Here is a 22,084-nt window from a genome sequence, read left to right on the forward strand (position 1 = left end):
TTGGTTCTTGAGAAGAAGATTTTTCAATAATGCCATTAATTTTTTGCCATTTCGTAATTATCTCCCCTTGGAGGAGGGCGTGGCCCTTCATTTGAACAAACTTGAATCCCCTTCACCCAAGGATACTTTGTGCCAAGTTTGATTGAAATTGGCCCAGTAGTTCTGGAGAAGAAGATGAAAAGGTGAAAAGTTTACGACAACAACAACGACGACGCCAACGACGCCGACGACAGACAACGGACAAATTTCAATCAGAAAAGCTCACTTGAGCCTTCGGCTCAGGTGAGCTAAAAAATGGAAAAAAGTGCTACAATATAGATCTGTTTTGAATTAGTGATTTTCCATTTTATGAAATCAGCCCTCCTCTCTTTCCTTGGTAAATTCTAGTACACTGTACAACAAGAAAAATGGGGTGGCTATTTAAATGAAGGGAGGAATTTGGGCTTCTACAATAATAACAAAATGTCCTTTGACTGACTATTTGCCACAAATGTATGACTGAACTACAGACAAATAATATTGTTACTGACATCTCTGATTTAACATAATATTTATATGAAATGTACAGTTTGAATCCCTATGAAAGAGAGAAACATATAACTAACATCATCCATGTTCAATGTATCATTTATCAGTTGGTTGTTTTATCATTAATACCAACACACCATTACTTCTAAAGATCAGTATGATGACATATAAACCTCTCTCTACTCTTCCTGATTATAGCCAGCGTCAGTTTCAGGGAAGATAACTGTTTTAAATCTGGGATAACTCTTGCAGGTTGGTCAAAGAAAATTTTACAGTAAAACATCCCAACTTGATTTTAGCAAGTTGTTTTACTAGTCTTTGTTATAGTACAGGCTTCATTTTAGTATAATTTTCAGCTTAAAACTGGAGAGACATCCCCCCCCCCCAACACACACCTGTAATGAAGTAAATCATCTACCCCTACCCTCCAGAATACAAAAATAAACAATCCCTGTACCAAGCGAAAAAAAATTCACTGGGCCTTCCACTCCCCTCAGATAATTTTTTACTGGAATAGCCCTAATTCCTCAAAAAATTATATACATACAGGAACAATAATGCATACAATACATACCTTAAAGTGTGTGACAACATTACTGAAAGGACAAAAATAAACTGTCATAAATCTGAACACAGAGATGAAGACATTTAGATCTGGTTTGATACCCTAGAGGGTCCAGTTTAGTCTTGTTTAAGGTGCTGTTGGCCGTGAGTGAAAACTGCCTTCACATACTGAGAAAACAATCGGTCCATGTAGCCTTCATGATGAGGTAACAATCCCTCCATGAATCCAATATGGCCGCCATGAGAGGTTATCACTATGGCGATATTGTCATTCTGTTCTGCTTCCTCAGCTGGTATTGCTAAAAAAAAAAAATAGAGAGAAATTTAGAAATATAAAGAATGATTTGTTAGAATTTAAGTCAATCAATTTAGAGATATAAATAATGAAATTTGAGGACTTCGGTTAATAAATACAGGATACATGCTCTAATAATAATAAACTAGTTGTATGTACATGAATAAGGTTTTCTGATTCATGGCCAGTAGAGCTTTTAAGATAAGTTTATCTACCTAAACAAATTGACTGTCTGGAAAACAACTTAGAAATTTTCAAAGTCCAGGGACAATAACTCTTAATTTTAATTTACACGACTGTATACTGTCAGTAGTAATGTAGACGCTAAAAAATTAATCTATCATCTAGAGAGATGGCCCTATAAAGCTCCAGAAAAAAGACTGGGGGATGAAAGAATAATAAACAGAAAGGGGTATTATATTTCACGGTGAGAAACAAAAATTACTTAATTACATACTAAAGCATTTAGATATATTAAATTGATCAGTTTTTGAACTGAACTATGTTATGAACTCACAGCTGACATGCTCAAATGTGCCTATGCTCGTTATTTAATTTCTCCATATTTGTATTTTGATGGACTTTGAGCTTGAATAATGTTTGTTATGTCCATATTTCATTGTAAACAGCTGTCTGATTTACAACACAGTGTGATGCCAAAAATGACCATTCAATGCTTCAAATAGTCATCCAGCTAAAGTGGCTTCTTTTCTAACATTACAGCATCACTGATGGATTCAACATTAATTGAAAAACCATTTTGTTTATTATTATTTATTTATTATTATAACAATGAAAAGTTAGTGCATGTCTGACCATGAAAGGAGGAGAATGGTCAGTGACTAAGAGGGGGAGGATGGTCACAAACCACGAGAGGGAGAGAATTCACTGATCATGATGGGGGAGAATCATCACTAACCATGAGAGGGGGAGAATGGGTCATCTTCTGCACTGAGGACTAGGACAGGAACTCTCAGGGCATGGATTTTGTTGTGTAGGGTGGCGTCATGATAATACTCATCACAGGAGGGGTAACCAAACATCTTAGCTGTGAACCTGGAGTCAAACTCACGAATAGTGGAGGACTGCAAGGAAGATACAAATAAATCCTCTAAATTATACAACTACATGAATATGTCTTCCATATCTTTTCTTTACAGATTACGGAATCAGATTCAGGAATAAAACAAAAAAATTCCTCACCTGCAACACATGATCAATATCTTCCAAGTGGTTGTCAAAAAGTGCCATATTACTGCAAGGAAAGAAAATCAATGTAAACAGCCATAAAAAATACAGTAGAACATGTTATTATTAAAACCTGCTCATAATGGATTCATACTTAGAATGAAGTCAGAATTTCTTACCAAGTAGTGAAATAAGTGAAATTTTAACTGGATATGATACATGCACATTGTAGCAATTTCACCTGTTTTTAGAGGCTTGCCATAGCCACATTTTGCTGTACATGATGGTTGTATCAGTTTCCGTATGCAGAAGTTCAGAACTACAGAAAATTCTCACCTCTTCACATGATTAACCAGTCCTTTAGCCAGGGTTCGGTTCAGCACGTGTCTGTTGAGACCAGGCTTCTCTATTTCCAGGACTGACTCAAACACATTCCAGGCAACAGATATACACATACCAGCCTCCAGCTTACACTGGTCCCCAAGTTTGGCCAGGTAATTAAACAAAATCATCCTTTAAAACACAAACTTAACCTCTATATCACTGAGTTATAATGATACTGTAGGGCAATATTGAATATATTCTTTTTTGCTGTTAATTTCTAAACAAATGATAAAATAAGACATCTTTAAAGAATTTACATTTATCAACTAGATGCTGTCATGAGACAGTAATACCCGCACTAAGGTGTTTGCCTCTAAATGCACACTCCTTCATATTGGGCTTACCAAGGAAAAAGTCCAAATAATTCTATAATTTACACAGTACATGTATTCGTCAAATCGAGCATAAAATGCTCAGGTGACCATGTGACCCATGAACCTCTTATACGCATTTCATATACTTAATTCATTACCAGTCTGAAATATCAGAATTTAATTAATGTTGTAAATTAGGTTTTAATAAAAAGGGGGGGGGGGATATAAATTTTTGGCCCATAATTGGAACTTTTTAAATTTATCTTCTCAACAACAAATAATATTATTTTAGTACAAAGCGTTTTTGATGAATTTATCAAAATGTGCAAACTTTTTTTAGTATTTGATTAGGCAAAAACCTCCTTGAAAAGCCATACCCAATCAATTTATATGTGTCCCCCCCCCCCCCCCCCCAATACACACACACACAATTTGCCTGTTTTTGGAAATAGGCCTAGATGGCAAAGTTATGTTAAAACATCGTTTGTTAGGATAATTTAAAATTTGTTCTTGTACTGCACATGTATGTGAACACCTTTTTGAAAATTTCTACATCACATTGGGCTTGCGTCACCCTACCAGTACTAGTACTAGTTTTACCATTATCATTTTAAGATTGCACATGCCATGTGACATGGTGCAGTGTTACATGTATATCAGTGGAAATTAATTCATTTTGTGTTTTAATTGGATTATATTTCATGAAGTTGACAGGACCTATGACAGTCGGTAAGTACAAGTTTAAGTATAGATTGGGGTAAAATAAACCGAAATGCAAATGGTTAGGTTAAAGTTTAAAAAGGATCAAAGATCATCGGCAATCTCCTATGCAGAGTTGTCGTTCGTTTCTCTCTCAGACACTGAATGTATGAGCCGATCGTAGAGAGTGGATCATCGATGCCACAATAGACGAATTTCACATTCTGAAGAGTTATCTCCCGTTGTCGACATTACATTCAGTTACAGGCATAGATCCGGGAATTTTTTTCCGGGGGGGGGGGGGGGTCCACACCTCGGTCCAAGAAAATTCCAGCCCAGAATTTCCTGAGGAGCAAAAAAAAAACAAAAACAAAAACAAACAAACAAAATAAAAACAATGATGGTGGGGTCCATGTTTTTAAAGGGGGAGGGCATCCAAAGTCATTTTTTATTTGCTTCTGTAAATCAGTATATAGTCCTATTTAAATAACTCTGCAAATTCCAAGGGGGGGGGGGGGGGGGGGTTCCAATCTCCCTAGCCGCTCCCTGTCCCTGAAATGACAAATGATCATGTGACTCCTAAATAGTAGAAAACTTTTCCATTTGACTATACATAATTTTGTTTCTTGTGTTATTATGTTATGTACATCTAATGGTTTAAGGTTATGAACCCTTGAGGTCATCCCCACTCTCTTGTTCATAATATGACTACATCAAATTAAATAGAAGTGCATCAATGATAAGATTACTTGACATTTCATTCATGAATTTGGGTCAACCTAGAATTAGGAATGAAAATCATTCAAAGAGATGGACCATTAAACTATTTGTATGTATTCACATTTTTTTTTATGTCAAACCAAAGTATTAGACTAGTTAGCATACATGAACAAACTGGGGTCTGGGAAGGGGAAGGGGCAAGGGGAAGGAGTTATCTCTTTACGTCTTAATTAATTGTTGAAAATTCCTAAAATGAATGTTAACCTCAAATCCGACTTGTACGTCTTCATTATTTTTGAGTGGTGGTGTCTCCGTATGAGTGAAAAATTCCCAAGAGGGACATTTAACAACAAACAAACATCAATGACTTAAAAAACACAATATACATGTACATGTTTATTAGTCAATGGATATACTTCTGATCATATCTCTAGTTCTCCCTTGAATCAGAAATGATGATATAAATATTTTAAGAATGATTAAGAGTTGAAAAGGTTGTGCATTTTAAAATTCACTAAGCTCTGTGGTTGAATTAGCTATACCAGTTTAGCTTATTTTGCTACTCAAAGCACCTTGATTAACTATTTTTAATCATACTGTTTTCTGAAATGTGAAGTTTTTTCAACATGGATACAAGTCATACCTTTTCAGGTTCTGAAAACAATTAATGCATGAAAAAAAAACTGCTTTTCAAATACTGTAACTCTTTCCAAGTACTTGTGATCATCAGTTTTTAGCTCACTTGAGTTTTTCTGGTTTTCTGATCACATTTTGTTTGTCATCCATCTGTCCGCCTGTAAACTTTTCACATTTTTGTCTTCTTCACTAGAACCGCCGGGCCAATTTCAACCAACCCAGCCACAAAGCATCTTTGGGTAAAGGGGATTCAAGTTTGTTCAAGTGAAGGGTCACACCCTCTTTCAAGGGGGGATAATCAAGAATTAGTGAAAATTTGGTGGTATCATTTTAAAAAAGTCTTATCAAGAACCACTGACTGGGCCCAAAAAGTTGAAACTTTCTTTACATAGACAGTGTAGCTTCAAATTTGTTAAAATTATGACCCACTGGGGTAGGATGGGGCCACATATGGGGATCCAATGATTTACATAGAAAAGTGCAGGGGATTTTTTCCATCATAAATCTTCTTCTCATGAATAGCAAGGGCATTATTGTCATCCATTTTCGCGAAAGGGACCTAGGGGACATTAAATCTCATTTGTCTGTCAGTCTGTCCGTTTGTCAGTCTGTCCGTCTGTCACAATAAATTTAACCTTGGTCATAACTTCTGAATAATAAGAGATAGGGATTTCATATTTCACATGTACATTACCTACAAGAACTTTCTAAACATGCCATGATTTTTGAACCCATGACCTTGAAGTTTGACCTACTTTTCAAAAAATTTAACATTATTTCAAATGATCATTTTGAAAGAGAAAAGATAGGGCGTTCATATTATACATGTATATTACCTGTGACAAGACCTTTCTAAATATATCATGACTTTTGACTCTGTGACATTGACCTTGAAGTTTAACCTACTTTTCAAAAATGTTATATTTCCTTATAACTTTTGATTGAGAAGAGATAGGACTTATATATTTGACATGTACATTACCTGTAACAAGATGTTTCCAAGCATGCTATGATTTTTTACCCCTTGACCTTGATGTTTTACCTAATTTTCAAAAATTTTAACTTTGGTGATTACTTTTGAATGACATATGATAGGGCGTGCATATTTGAAACAATATGTCATAAATAATGGCATCCCATCCACTAGGACACGGAAAGCAGGGGACCACAATTCTTTGAATTTGCTTGTTAGTCATTTTGATATGGAAACATCCTCATATAGTGTAGATTCAAGTTTTTTATGCCCTGCCATGAATATGGCCGAGGCATATAGTGTTTGTCATGTCCGACTTCAATAAAACGTCATATGCTGATACATACTGATGTAAGCTTTTCAACTGCATCAAAATTTTTGACCTTGAATTTTCCTTTGACCTTGACCTTACTTTTCTTAAATCAGTGTCTAGATCAGTTTTGAATAAACAATTCAAGATATATTTATCAAACTTCATATGCTGATATAATTATACTGCTGAGAGATATCAATTGCATCAACTTTTTTGACCTTGACTTTTCCTTTGACCTTGACCTCACTTTTTTAAATTAGTGTTTAGGCCAAACAAAAAAATATGTGTGGTTCCGGTTACACTTCCAAAAAAATTAGGGTAGGTAGGTAGGGATTTTTATTTTTTTTAATTTTTTTTTTTTAACAAAATGATTTTCTTAATTTTTTTTTCTAAATAATACCTATCACTGCTTTGCAAATGGCATTTAGATGTGGTGTGATAATATACTAGTCAATATTGGTAGGGGACACCTACATGCTAGCTTGCTTTGGATTTAACACTATTAAACACTTGCACTATGTTTTGCAAGGAGGCCGTCATTGCTGAAACTAAAACTTAAACTGGAGCCATTGATGGAAATTGGGGGAAATTCCGGAAAAATATGAAAATTGCCAAAAAAAAGTTTAGGGTCGGGGGTATAAAATAGGGAAGGTCGGGTAACCTGAACCACACATATTTTTTTATTTGGCCTTATCTACATTTTAAATAAACCATTTCTGATATTTTTGTTGAACTTCTATGCTAATAGTAAATACATACTGATATAAGTTTTTCAACTGCATCAACATTTTGACCTCAACCTTTCAGTTGACCTTGACCTCTCTTTTCTCAAATAAGTGTTAAGCTCAGTTTTAAATAAATCATTCAAGATATTTTTATCAAACCTAATATGCTGATATGTATTAGTGAGAGCTCTTCCACTGCATCAAAAACTTGAAAATGAAAATTCCGAAACCTTACTGCACATCAACATGACACCACCAACCATCTCCCAAAAGACGATTAGGCTACTGTGTAAAATGTAAGAGGAGTTCTGGGAACCAGGGGTTTTTTGCATAAAAAACGTCATATTTCGACCCTCATTTGACCCCCAGGGTGAAAATGAAAATTCCGAAACCTTACTGCACATCTACAGGACACCACCAACCATCTCCCAAAAGATGATTAGGCTACTGTGTAAAATGTAAGAGGAGTTCAGGGAACCAGGGGCTTTTTGCATAAAAAACGTCATTTTTCGACCCTCATTTGACCCCCAGGGTGAAAATGAAAATTCCGAAACCTTACTGCACATCTACAGGACACCACCAACCATCTCCCAAAAGATGATTAGGCTACTGTGTAAAATGTAAGAGGAGTTCAGGGAACCAGGGGCTTTTTGCATAAAAAACGTCATTTTTCGACCCCCATTTGACCCCCAGGGTGAAAATGAAAATTCCGAAACCTTACTGCACATCTACAGGACACCACCAACCATCTCCCAAAAGACGATTAGGCTACTGTGTAAAATGTAAGAGGAGTTCAGGGAACCAGGGGCTTTTTGCATAAAAAACGTCATTTTTCGACCCCCATTTGACCCCCAGGGTGAAAATGAAAATTCCGAAACATTACTGCACATCTACAGGACACCACCAACCATCTCCCAAAAGACGATTAGGCTACTGTGTAAAATGTAAGAGGAGTTCAGGGAACCAGGGGCTTTTTGCATAAAAAACGTCATTTTTCAACCCCCATTTGACCCCCAGGGTGAAAATGAAAATTCCAAAACCTTACTGCACATCTACAGGACACCACCAACCATCTCCCAAAAGACGATTAGGCTACTGTGTAAAATGTAAGAGGAGTTCAGGGAACCAGGGGCTTTTTGCATAAAAAACGTCATTTTTCGACCCCCATTTGACCCCCAGGGTGAAAATGAAAATTCCGAAACATTACTGCACATCTACAGGACACCACCAACCATCTCCCAAAAGACGATTAGGCTACTGTGTAAAATGTAAGAGGAGTTCAGGGAACCAGGGGCTTTTTGCATAAAAAACGTCATTTTTCGACCCCCATTTGACCCCCAGGGTGAAAATGAAAATTCCAAAACCTTACTGCACATCTACAGGACACCACCAACCATCTCCCAAAAGACGATTAGGCTACTGTGTAAAATGTAAGAGGAGTTCAGGGAACCAGGGGCTTTTTGCATAAAAAACGTCATTTTTCGACCCCCATTTGACCCCCAGGGTGAACATGAAAATTCCGAAACTTTACTGCACATCTACATGACACCACCAAACACCTCCCAAAAGATGATTAGGCTACTGTGTAAAATGTAAGAGGAGTTTGAGAAATAAGAGTGTGACAGACGGACGGACGGACGGACGGACGGACAGACGGACGGACGGACGGACGGACGGACAGACATGAGTAACAACAATATACCCGAACTTTCTTTAGAAAGTGCGGGTATAATAACATATAACTAACATGGTAGATGCAAGATGGTGAGATTTTTAGAAGTAGATCACTTTTGTCATAAAGCAATTTCTCAATAGATACATATCAATAACTAACCCTCCCAGACTAATCCCTGCTCCAATGAATGGTGTGTCTGGGAAACGCTCCTTCAGTAAGTTTACCACATAGGCCAGATCCTCAACATTGGCAGCACAGTATGTCTTAGGTGTCTTTAAAGTTAAATGGTATTTTGCTTAAGTTATACCTTTACTCCACATGTACCCTAAATGTATTCATACATGTGATAAGTCAAAGACCACAAAACTGTACAGGAGCCATAAAAAAACTGGAATTTGGGTGAAAAAACTGTACACTGCCAATTAAAAAAACGGTACAAAAAACGGTATAAAATATCACTTAAATTCTTCTGATAAGGCACCTTATTTCTAAATCAACAAATATATATTGTTGCAAATGTCTTATTTTAAAAGTTGTAATGGAGATTTGAATGCTTTAAAATTTCATATATTGTGTTTTATAAGCACAATGTTCTTCAGTCATTCTACAAAAACATGACCAATTAAAAATTTTTTATGTCGCTTACAAATTTACCGTTGTAATATCTTAAGTATAAATTTAAGGGTCAATTTCAACTCTAAGACTTAAAATACACACATGGTTTTGTAAAGATTCACCGATATATATGCAGTTAAAGTTTTAATATGAACATGATGTAATGTTGAAAAACGTATTCCACTGCAAATCTTAATGTCACTTCACTTATTTACAAATTTCAAGATGAAATTTTCAGCTGTAAAATCGTTCCAAATAGATTGCAATGAATGTCAAAAAATGTCTTTTATCCTATATAAAAAGAAATCAATCCACTTCTCGTAAAGAAATGCTTGGATCTCCTTTCAAGCATGTCGCTTAAAATCGATTAACTTCCGTAACAATTTTGTTTTAAATTTTACGCATAGAATGCAGATTTCAAAAAGAACTGAAACTTATCTGAAATTGACCACGGAACCTTCTATCATCGATTCTAGTAGCAAGTCAGCTATTTTAGACATTACATTTTCGACATAACAAAATGAATTAGACAAAAACAGTTGTCTCTCTTAAAAAATTAACTTCCGTAACGGTAATTAAGAAAAGTTTTTGCATTACAGGTATAAAATTTTTTATTATTTTGGGTTTCGAAATGCTTCATACTTTTGTTTAATATCCTAAAACAAACTTTGCTTTTAACTATTGAAGAGAATTTTAACTTTTATTGCTGGGAATTAACTTCCGTAATGATTAACTTCCATAACGATATTTTCCCCGAAAATTTAATTTAAATTCGGATTCATGCGAGACTTCATGAATCACTTTTTCTTGTTCTTTACTGAACATCATAAACGAAAAATTGGTCAAATTCAGTTTTATTTAGAAAATAATCTGGCTTTATCAAGCATTAACTTCCGTAACATTACCTTAAAATCAATGGTATCTTGAAATTGTTGTAAAAAGTTAACGATACCAGATTTGTGGACAATTCTTTATTTTCAAGTTCACTGAAATGTCCTTTAGAGAATTATGATATTCATTTTGCTATTTGAAACAACTATTTTTTTCATGTTTTATACTCTGAATTGGTCCATTTATCGTAGAATGACTGTCTTATGAATCGACTATAAATTAAGTTAGTTTAGATCATGATAGTTTGTTTGTCAGCTCTATATAGTATTAACGTGAGAGCCAATGTCTCCAATTTACATCTTGTTCATATTACTGATATATATATACATCAGCAATGCTAAATAGCAGCAGCAAATACAATCATACATAAATTTCAGCACATAAAAACTTTAAACTCATCCTTTATTTCAGCGTAATCATGGTAATAAACATCGTATATTTTATACCTACGAAGATCTGGGTCAGATTCATGTTTATTACATTTTCAACAGTGAAATACTGTGATTTATATTAAGTCGTCTATATCAACTTTAGAAGTTGACTTAATTTTTTCCAGTCAAGTTATGAAACATTAACAGTTATAATTAAGTACCCCTTTAAAAATAAAGCTACCTAAAGGGGTATCTTGATAAGGATTTATAGCAAGATAATTATCCTAATTGGCAGTTCACACCTTCACACGCGATGGTTTGTGTACACTATGCAATTATCAGAAGGTCAAATGTCAAACACTGGTGAGGTTTTCCAGTGTCTCGCGAGCGAGGATGAGAGAAAAATGGCGGCATTTAGCGAGAAATTCAAAATACTGCACAAATTTTCATATTCCGTGAATTTTGGTGTCCTGCCGGTACACGAATGGGCTCGAAAAACTGTACATTTTGTGTACCGCCGGTACATATCACATGTACAGTACCCGCATCGTTATTCTTTACAGGATACACGACACGATAGGATACACGCACGATACGATAGGATAAACGCACGATACGATAGGATACACGCACGATAGGACAGGATACACGCACGATAGGATAAACGCAAAACACGATAAACGCAAAACACGATAAACGCAAAATACGATAAACGCAAAACACGATAGACTTGATAAACGATCTTCACGATAGGATAAACGCGAAACCTGATAGGATTGTTTCAAAATGCGAAACGTTTTTTTGACAAGACGAAAAGTTTTCTTTTTGATATACTATAGTATGATAATTTTAATTACTTACAAAGCCGCAAATCGAAATGATAAAACATTTTAAATTTATCATGATAAAACATTTGAAGTAATTATGCTTTGTAAAAGATATGGTGTTTTTGTCAATAAAATTGATCGTCATTAAATTCAAACTGTAATTATTTTAAGAATAATTCCACTCTATGATGGAAATTAGGCGATTTTTTAGTGTAATTATACAAATGTCGAAATTCCTTCGAATCGTTAAATTTGAATTTTGAGTCCGTAGACAAGCAAAGTTTTACACCCAAGTGCAATAAATTCACGAAACGCTATAAATATATTCATTATTTTAACAAATAAAACCTTATAAAATTCATAACAAACATTGATTATTTTTACGGAAAAACATGTAAAAAAAAAATATGAAATATTTGGATTCAGTATCTTTTGCTAGAAGTCTGCGACGTATCCAAAATCGCCTTTAATAGTTTGTATTTAATAATTCAAATCTTACAAAAAAAAAAAAAAAAAAAAAAAAAATTGGGGGGGGGGGGGGGGAAGAGAGATTGAAAAATTATTGTTATAATTATTTTAAGGTTAATGCTTTCTCCTCCAAGTTTTTACGAATTTGATTTATATTTTATATAAATTAATTAATTTTTTTTACGTTTTTAAATTGCTGAAATTGCTAGTTGCATTGAGACAGACCGTGCACTGGACTGTGAATAATTAATCTCTCCTATATATAAGTATATATGTCACACACATCCCGTGCACATAGAAATTATTCACATATTCCAAGTACATTCCAAGTACATACATTGTATATGTATAAATGAGGAAGGAGACATGCGAAAAAAAATCGAATTTAATAAAATTGATAAACGTCACTAGATCTGTCATCATCTATTATCCGAAAAAATATCGCATTTCCATTCTTTTGTATTTATTTTGGTATTTTTATAGGCCTGTAAGACTAAGCTAGAAGGGAGCATGCAGTCGTATAAATAAAACATAGGTAATCAAAGATTACGAAGCTCACCTCGACGAAGGTTATCTATAAGTAAGGCAAATCTCACATCATATTTTTTCTAGTTAGTGTACATCCCAAGATCAATATCTATACAAGTTTGGTTTAAGAAGGACTTATAATTACTTGGAAATAGACCTGCTCAAAAAACTTTAACCTGGTCACTCATCTGGAAAATCTAGGTCAGATTCAGCATCCGAAGCAAGTGTGTAGTGTTCATCCCTATATGCATCATCCATGCAAGTTTGGTCCAGGTAGGGCGTATAGTTACTTGGGAATGGACCTGCTCCAAAAACTTTAACCTGGTCACTCATCTGGAAAATCTAGGTCAGATCCAGCATCCAAAGCAAGTGTGGTAGTGTCCATCCCTAGATGCATCATCCATGCAAGTTTGGTTCAGGTAGGGCTTATAGTAACTTGGGAAAGGATCTGCTCCAAAAACTTTAACCTGGTCACTCATCTGGAAAATCTAGGTCAGATTCAGCATCCGAAGCAAGTGTGGTAGTGTCCATCCCTAGATGCATCATCCATGCAAGTTTGGTTCAGGTAGGGCGTATAGTTACTTGGGAATGGACCTGCTCCAAAAACTTTAACCTGGTCACTCATCTGGAAAATCTAGGTTAGATTCAGCATCTGAAGCAAGTGTGGTAGTGTCCATCCCTAGATGCATCATCCATGCAAGTTTGGTCCAGGTAGGGCTTATAGTTACTTGGGAATGGACCTGCTCCAAAAACTTTAACCTGGTCACTCATCTGGAAAAATCTAGGTCAGATCCAGCATCCGAAGCAAGTGTGGTAGTGTCCATCCCTAGATGCATCATCCATGCAAGTTTGGTTCAGGTAGGGCGTATAGTTACTTGGGAATGGATCTGCTCCAAAAACTTTAACCTGGTCACTCATCTGGAAAATCTAGGTCAGATTCAGCATCCGAAGCAAGTGTGGTAGTGTCCATCCCTTGATGCATCATCCATGCAAATTTGGTTCAGGTAGGGCGTATAGTTACTTGGGAATGGACCTGCTCCAAAAACTTTAACCTGGTCACTCATCTGGAAAATCTAGATTAGATTCAGCATCCAAAGCAAGTGTGGTAGTGTCCATCCCTAGATGCATCATCCATGCAAGTTTGGTCCAGGTAGGGCTTATAGTTACTTGGGAATGGATCTGCTCCAAAAACTTTAACCTGGTCACTCATCTGGAAAATCTAGGTCAGATTCAGCATCCGAAGCAAGTGTGTAGTGTTCATCCCTAGATGCATCATCCATGCAAGTTTGGTCCAGGTAGGGCGTGTAGTTACTTGGGAATGGACCTGCTCCAAAAACTTTAACCTGGTCACTCATCTGGAAAATCTAGGTCAGATCCAGCATCCGAAGCAAGTGTGGTAGTGTCCATCCCTAGATGGATCATCCATGCAAGTTTGGTCCAGGTAGGGCTTATAGTTACTTGGGAATGGATCTGCTCCAAAAACTTTAACCTGGTCACTCATCTGGAAAATCTAGGTCAGATCCAGCATCCGAAGCAAGTGTGGTAGTGTCCATCCCTAGATGCATCATCCATACAAGTTTGGTTCAGGTGGGGCGTATAGTTCCTTGGGAATGGACCTGCTCCAAAAACTTTAACCTGGTCACTCATCTGGAAAATCTAGGTCAGATCCAGCATCCGAAGCAAGTGTGGCAGTGTCCATTCTAGATGCATCATCCATGCAAGTTTGGTCCAGGTAGGGCTTATAGTAACTTGGGAATGGGACTTGCTCCTAAAACTTTAACCGGGACGCCGACGCTAACGCCGAAGCCGACGCCGGGGGTATAGCATAAGCTCATCTCGACTTCGTCAAGGTGAGCTAAAAAAATGTTACAGTGTACCAGCATGTGTAGTATACAGTAGTAATATAATGCTTATATAATATTGCCTATCGACAATAATAATGTCTTTAGCCATTTTTGTTTGCTTTTCAAAACATTTCTTTTTAGACCCCACCCCCTCCCCCCGGCCGTCCCCAAAGAAATGATATTGCTTTCTTAGCGTGCTTGTGTTATAAGCATTTACAATAACAGAATTTGTATCTAATATAGATACGTGTAAACTAAGCTTACAATGTATATGAATATACTTATTGGGTACTTAAACTTTGTATTAAATAACATTGAATGGTTACGTACACTTGTTTACAACATATTAGAACACACACACAAAAATAAATAATAAATCAATTTCCACAATTTGACAAGTGGATTTTTGGATTGAATAATTGTCAATTATTGCTATTAGACTTTGTAATATTTGTTACAAAACTTATCTTATATAGGACGACATCGGCAAAATTAGACAAAACTTTGTAAATTATGAAAGTTTTAACCCCATTTGAGGCACAGTCATCGGGGAAGGGGGAGTCCATAACCCCCCCCCCCCCCCCCAAAAAAAATCCGATTCAAAAAGCCACAAAAAAAAAATAAAAATATATATTGACTTCTTCAATATAGTCACGTATTATATGTAATCGATAAACACGAATAATATTAAATACAAGGTATTTACCAGTCTTGTATATCACCGCAGAACCGGGCGATTTTTTTTTCATGTACCTTTGAGACGCCTTTACATGTAACAACGACAAACAACACAGAAAACCCTAAGATCCAGAAGTACTGCAAGCGCAATTTTTTTTATTTGATCACACAATCATGTTTATGACTGTAAATCTATAAAAATTACTTAAAAATATGCAAATGAACTAAATCAACGGAGTTTGGAGGACAAACCTCGCCTATATTTTATTTGATTCAGTTATTCTCTGTAACGGAAGTGTACATTTACCAATTTTTTTTAGTATAAAATCTTTAATTGTTAATTAAGTATTGTTCATAAAAATTATGAACAATAACCAGAAATTAAGTAGATGCATTTCACTGAAACCCAGTAGGGTTCAAGGTAAATACTTGACACCAGGTGAGAGCTAGAGTTCAGGTATGTCTACGTTGAATACACATGGGCCGGTCTTGTAGGGGAAGGGGGGGGGGGGGGGGGTCTTGACTTGACAAGAAGACAGTGTACTGATTAGGCAGGTAGGTGTCAGTTCTCTTGTCACGGGAGCTCTTCCACCTGTCACTAAGTTACGGTATATATTACTTCATCTCCGCGCCGAAGAAGGTAAGATGTATAATAAAAATTTGTGTGGTTTTGTTTATTTATTTATTTATTTATTTTTTACATCTTCTAAATGCAGTAGTTAAATATGAATGGCAAACATCTATATTATAATATATACTTATCAGAGAAAAATAATAATACAAAGGAACAACAAAACTTGCGCGCATAGAATTTATGTTTCCGTTATTGATAAAAAGGATAGCCTTTATAAAGATACTGATATTTTTTTATTCATAATTTATTTTTTGCACACATACCTAATGTTTTATGTTTCTATAATTATCAAAACAAAGTTAACAAAGGTCTCGCTTTTGTGACTCTGACTGTGTAAAGGGATTATAATATTTCTATCTTTGACAAAAATATTTCTTACATATCGACAAATTTAAAAAAAAAATTACTGACTTAAATAGTAGATCGATTATTTCATGTACAAAAATAGAATTTGACTCTCGATTTATGCTCTCTGCTTGGTGACGGTACTCGACGTTTATTTATTTATTTATTTTCTTTAAAAAATATACCAGAGTTAGAGTATTAATTTCTCTTTTTGTTCAACAGTTACATTAATCCTAAATAAATTAACAAAACGAAAGATGAACTCGAGATATCTCGGGTGTTTCTTTTCAAGGTAAAGATAAAAAGTGAGGGTTTCCGAATGCACACGATAAACGCAAAACACAATACACGATAGAACCTGATAAACGATCTTCACGATAAACGCAAAACCTGATAAACGGAAAACACGATAGAAAACGCAAAACCTGATAAACGGAAAACACGATACGATAGGATACACGCACGATACGACAGGATACACTCACGATACGATAGGATAAACGCACGATAGGACACGATAGAATTGTAAAGAATAACGATGCGGGTACTGTATGTGTATTGGTTTGTGTAAGTCTATGAAATTATTTAGTAAACTTGGAATTGTGAGCAAATCAATAGTGATTATTACAATCCAGTCTCTTGAAGTACATGAATCAGTGCACACAGACCCATGGTATTGGTCAATGAACATGTCTCTGTTGATCTTCAGTGAGTTTGTGGTCGTTGTCAGTAAGTAATACTTCAGTGAGTTTGTGGTCATTGTCAGTAAGTAATACTAATACTTAAGCGAGTTTGTGGTCATTGTCAGAAAGTAATGCTTCAGTGAGTCTGTGGTCGTTGTCAGTAGGTAATGCTTCAGTGAGTTTGTGGTCGTTGTCAGGAAGTAATGAATGCTTCAGCGAGTTTGTGGTCGTTGTCAGTAAGTAATGCTTCAGTGAGTTTGTGGTTGTTGTCAGTAAGTAATGCTTCAGTGAGTTTGTGGTCGTTGTCAGTAATCCTTCAGTGAGTTTGTGGTCATTGTCAGTAAGCAATGCTTCAGTGAGTTTGGTTATTGTCAGTATAAGTAATGTTTAGTATGTGCCAAACATTTTTTTTCAGCACTAACCCATTCTTGATTTAGTAATGGCAAAACTCTATTAGTCTGAATCACATTTTAGTCTTTTTAATTACATTGAGAATGAGTCTGTAGAAATTACTCATGTTGATGCACTTACCAACAGTTGTGCTCCCATACCTCTGTTATGGAATACCACAGACCTAGGAAACAAAGTGTATTTCATGTCATATTTATTACTTAGTAGCAATATCTAATGGGAGTAGATAAGGATTTTCACACTCTGCTTGGATGAGGTACTAGATCTATATAACATGCTAAACCCTGGGCATTATAAGGTGTCACATTTATCTTTTATATACATTTTGGTCGATCATAAAGTGCCTGCTTCAAGCACACATCATGCAATATTAAATGGCTACTTCACAATTTGAGCCAGAAACCTTATACATGGCAGTTAAAGCCATAATGCTACTGTAAAACTAAATGTTTACTCTAACATTACTTTTCTAGACAGTCATTGTGTCAGAAAACCTCACTTTTACAGTTTTACCTATAGCCATGCTGCGCAGCCTGGTGAACCAGATGTGTGATGTAGGACTCGTTACTTGTGCCTGAAAAGACAAATATATGAAACACACTGGAAGTCAATAACATCAATATAATTGTTCTCTCTGGGGACAGATATACCAGGAAGATATAAGAGTACACCAATAAACCACGCTGTATCTTTTACATTCATAGCAGAGTAGTTTGTATCGCAAGTCATTATAAAGTAAGAGTGCAACGATAAACCGTTTGATGGTATATCGCGGTATATTTTTCCACGGTTCAATTCACAATAAGTTAAACTGATATCGCCGTTCCATTCAATCAGCCCAGGATTATCCAAATCGTCTGTTTTGTTTCCTTGTTTACAATTTCAAAATGCCTTCCGTGCGAAACATGAGGTCGACGATAATGCATTAATGGCAGTTAAACTCATCTCCAGCATCTTACAGACCTCAGATTTAACATGGTGAAGGACTTCATCGCATTCCTAATGTAATTAAAAGTTATAGATGTTTAGACAAGTGATAAATCCTTTGGATCTAAACATATTCTATAGTTATGCACAATAACTCATCACACGTGCATTTCGATGAAAATTCACTGTCTTGTTGACTAAAATGTGTTAACACGAGAAATAGGACAACTGATTTCCTACGTAAATAAAAGGAATAAAAGAATGAATGTCTTCCCTTTTCATTCCAATTTAAATATAAGTTGATGAGGAAAGGTCCCCGAAGTTCCCTGTAAATGTTCATCATTGGTTAAGAATATTGTCAAAATTCAATCTAAGAACTATCAATCCAATTCAAGTTAACAAATTGATATTTTACTCATTATCAAAAAAAAAAAAAAAAATGAACATTTGATATAAGCCTGTCAAGTTTTAAAAAATATGATGACAAACTTGAAAGAGTTCTTCACCTTGTCATTTATCATGATACGTATCGTATCGTGAACTGAATACCGTGATAGATATCGTATCGTGAGGTTGGTGTATCGTTGCACCCCTATTATAAATTGCCAAGTCTGTCTACTCTTTTGGCCATTTTAATTTTCTTCAACAATCACAGAACAATATAAAAGAAGGGTTTAAATAAATTTCCTCTCTCTGAGAACTTGCTGTAAATGTCATGTTTAAAAACACATTTTACAAAATGCTTGGCTTGATTCGATCCTCTTAAAAAAAAAAAGAAACCATCATGCAACTAGTATTTTAATATAATTCAAATATGCCCCCCATCCCCTTCCCACAAATTGATATTCCGGTAAACTGTAGATTACCAAATTTTCGTGACACCTTTGTTTGGATCATCAATTGGGAGAGGGGGGTTCATAATATGAACAAACTTGTAGAATCTACACTAACAGAGATTGCAAATTAAGAATGCCTTGTGGTAAGTTTGGTTCAGGTATAGGCTAAAAAGTAACAAAATGCAAAAAGTAATGTAAAGTGTATATTTAACTTCATTAATTGTTGCATCCAAAAAAAAATTATATTCTGTTTTTTTTTCCTATAAATAGCTCCCAAGTGTTATCACAGATATGTGTGTTTACCCTGTACACTTTCAAATCACTTGACTTCATCAGATAGACAGTATTCACATTCTGCCTACAGATAAGATAGGAATGGGGGCAAGGTCATCATTTCTACGGTATCCTTATATCAAATACAGTCCATTGTAATGCATGATCAACTTCTAACATACAAGTATATTACTAACTTCATATAATTATAATACATATTCAGGGTTGTCCCTGAGAATTGAAATAGAGGGGGGCATTAAAAAAGTAGAAGGGAGTCTGTGGTTCCTCCCCTTAAGGGTAGTTTAGGGGGAAAACCAAAATAACCAGAGAATTAGGTCATTATAGGCGGGAAAATTCCCCGACCTCTGAGTCCTAGGGACAACCCTGCATATTATACATATTAGTACCCCCGTATAAAAATAACAGCACATATGCTGCTCTTCTTCCTTGATGTTAAAATCTTAATAGATGAAGGTTACTGATAGTTTCAAGTTGCTCAGAAAACCTTTTCCTGTGTAAACTGATACAGTTATAAGTTTGTGCTCTGTGATAAGTTAAAACACTTATGTATGTGAAGTTATATCTTTCCTAAATATTAAATAATATATTGATAAATTATGTTACTCTCAAGATCAGGTCAATTTACAAATAGAATTTACTGCAAACAAATCATAGAAAATACAATATACCATACCACAAAAATAAATATAAGCCTTGTCCTTAGATAAGAAGCTTAGTAAACAAATTTTTTTTGCATATTATAATTCAGAACTCAATACAAACAGATACATAATAGACTGTTTATGAAAATATTGCCTATTAGAACTGCATGACTCAATACTCCACAGACAATAAAACCTTAGGATACAACTGAACATGCTGAAACAGGCTTCTTATTTAGTGGGTATGCCATGCCAATATAATCAAAGTATCAGAGAGCAGAGGTTCGTTAACATGTTCTGGACCATAATTAAACAGACCCATAACTTGAGTATGTACCATCTACCTTAGCCACCCCCACCCTTACACTAAAAACATTTTTGAAACTCTTGCACCCTTTGCATATTTACTCAACATCTAAGAACATGATAAATAAATATTCACCTGTCAATCCTGGTAATAAAATGATGGTTGGACGAGTTCTGACATCCTTAAATTCTGACTCACTGTTGTCAAACCAGTCAAGTAATAGTTGTCCTCCATCGGGCAGGAGAACCAATTCACTGAAGCAGAAAAATTAAGTTTATTGTGGAATAAAAATGACACATCCAAAAATAATATTACACTCAAACTGAATTTATGTTCACCTCTCAAAAGAAACATTTGGAGAAGATTTCAGGATTGCCCTCATTATAGTCTGAGCTCTGGATTCAAAACACCAAAATGTTGGCTTAAATTTCTCATGTAGAATGGGACAGTACTCCAGAAGAAAGTTTTTAAATTTTTTATCCCTGCAAGCTAATCGAGGTTTCTACAAAAGTAAAGTAAAACCAGATAGATGCAAAACAAATTTTAGTATACGTGTATTACATTTCATGCTATGAATTACAAATCAAATATTTATACAAACTGAGTTGTAAAAACTGCATGTTTACATGCTTTTCTTCAGTCTAAGCCAAATTTTCATTCACAAGTTATGAGCACAACTTGATAAACTGAGGAAATTAGAGGTGAAGTTACACACGTTTAAAAGCATTTTTCACAAGTTTTGTTACTCTTGTTCAAAAGCACAAAATGCTCCCATCAATAATATGCCATATATTGATCTCTAATCAGAGATGCAGGATTTTTGCATTTGGAAATAGCTAGGTAGACTACGTTTAATAGAAAGAATGCAATCCTTGAAAACACTTCTGAGAATGCGAAATTAAAGAAACATGTTGTTCATTACTCTGATTAGAATATCATTTCATCATATAAGGAGAATTTTACACCGAAGTAACATATATATGTTATCTTAAGAATTTCAACTTCCCATCCTAAGACATTTTCCAGAAACCAAGTCTTTGCCATGCAATAGCATGATTCTATGACAGTCTTTTTAATGGCAGTCATTGATATTTATACACATTTCCAAGTTTCACAATCAGCTGATTGATTGATGGGCGATGCCGTCTAAATTTTTAATGAAAAATGTACACAAAATATATTTTTTGCACTTACCTTAACAACAAACAAAAGATAATAAGTTAAGTAGGAAATGATGAAGAAGACGATAACAGATAAACTAGAAATTTTCTCCCAGAATGGACCAGTGCTTTCATCAGATTGAGAACCCATGATGTTCTGCGTTGACTTGACCTGATTAGCGGTGTAACCGTGATTTCTGTCGCTAGTGCTCACTGGTACAGCGGACGAACTCGCCGGATCCGTCCGACAATTACATTAAATTGTACCTTGTATTATTCTTTAAGTCAGTTTGAAAGACATTCGTTTCAGCTCAGGAAAAATGCACTTTAACGCTCTTATCATATGGATGTCTGTATTATTAGTAATTTTGTATAGCATTATATATTTAAGTTTCTGTGTGGGTGATTGAGACAGGTTCAATCGATCAAACTATGAACGACTTGTTAAATGATTTATTTATAAACAAATGAAATCCTTACGCTATAATTATGCGAGTGCGTCAAATACATCGTTTACTTTATAATTGTTACGAAAACCCTGAACCAGTTTTGTTTTTCAATGAAAAAAATATTAAACTCTACTCTCTATGTTCAAATATCTATCTTAACA

At 35.2% G+C, this 22,084-nt stretch overlaps 1 protein-coding gene across 1 annotated transcript; it reads right to left on the reverse strand.

The window, feature by feature from the left end:
* Positions 1-1,167: 1,167 nt before the first annotated feature.
* Positions 1,168-21,713, reverse strand: LOC133186835 (phospholipase ABHD3-like). The gene is made up of 11 exons (XM_061322184.1): positions 21,695-21,713; positions 21,509-21,646; positions 20,653-20,816; positions 20,450-20,568; positions 17,823-17,883; positions 17,430-17,472; positions 9,174-9,286; positions 2,912-3,088; positions 2,591-2,642; positions 2,307-2,472; positions 1,168-1,391 (listed from the first exon to the last, which is right to left on the reverse strand). Exons 2-11 carry the CDS (start codon positions 21,623-21,625, stop codon positions 1,210-1,212), a joined length of 1,194 nt encoding a protein of 397 aa, XP_061178168.1. The 5' UTR covers positions 21,626-21,646; positions 21,695-21,713; the 3' UTR covers positions 1,168-1,209.
* Between the last annotated feature and the right edge of the window lie 371 nt (positions 21,714-22,084).

The sequence above is a fragment of the Saccostrea echinata genome, unplaced genomic scaffold (genome assembly GCF_033153115.1).
Source record: "Saccostrea echinata isolate AGI-Se365-2 ecotype Australia unplaced genomic scaffold, CSIRO_AGI_Sech_v1 ptg000014l, whole genome shotgun sequence".
NCBI classification, from domain to species: Eukaryota; Metazoa; Mollusca; class Bivalvia; order Ostreida; family Ostreidae; genus Saccostrea; species Saccostrea echinata.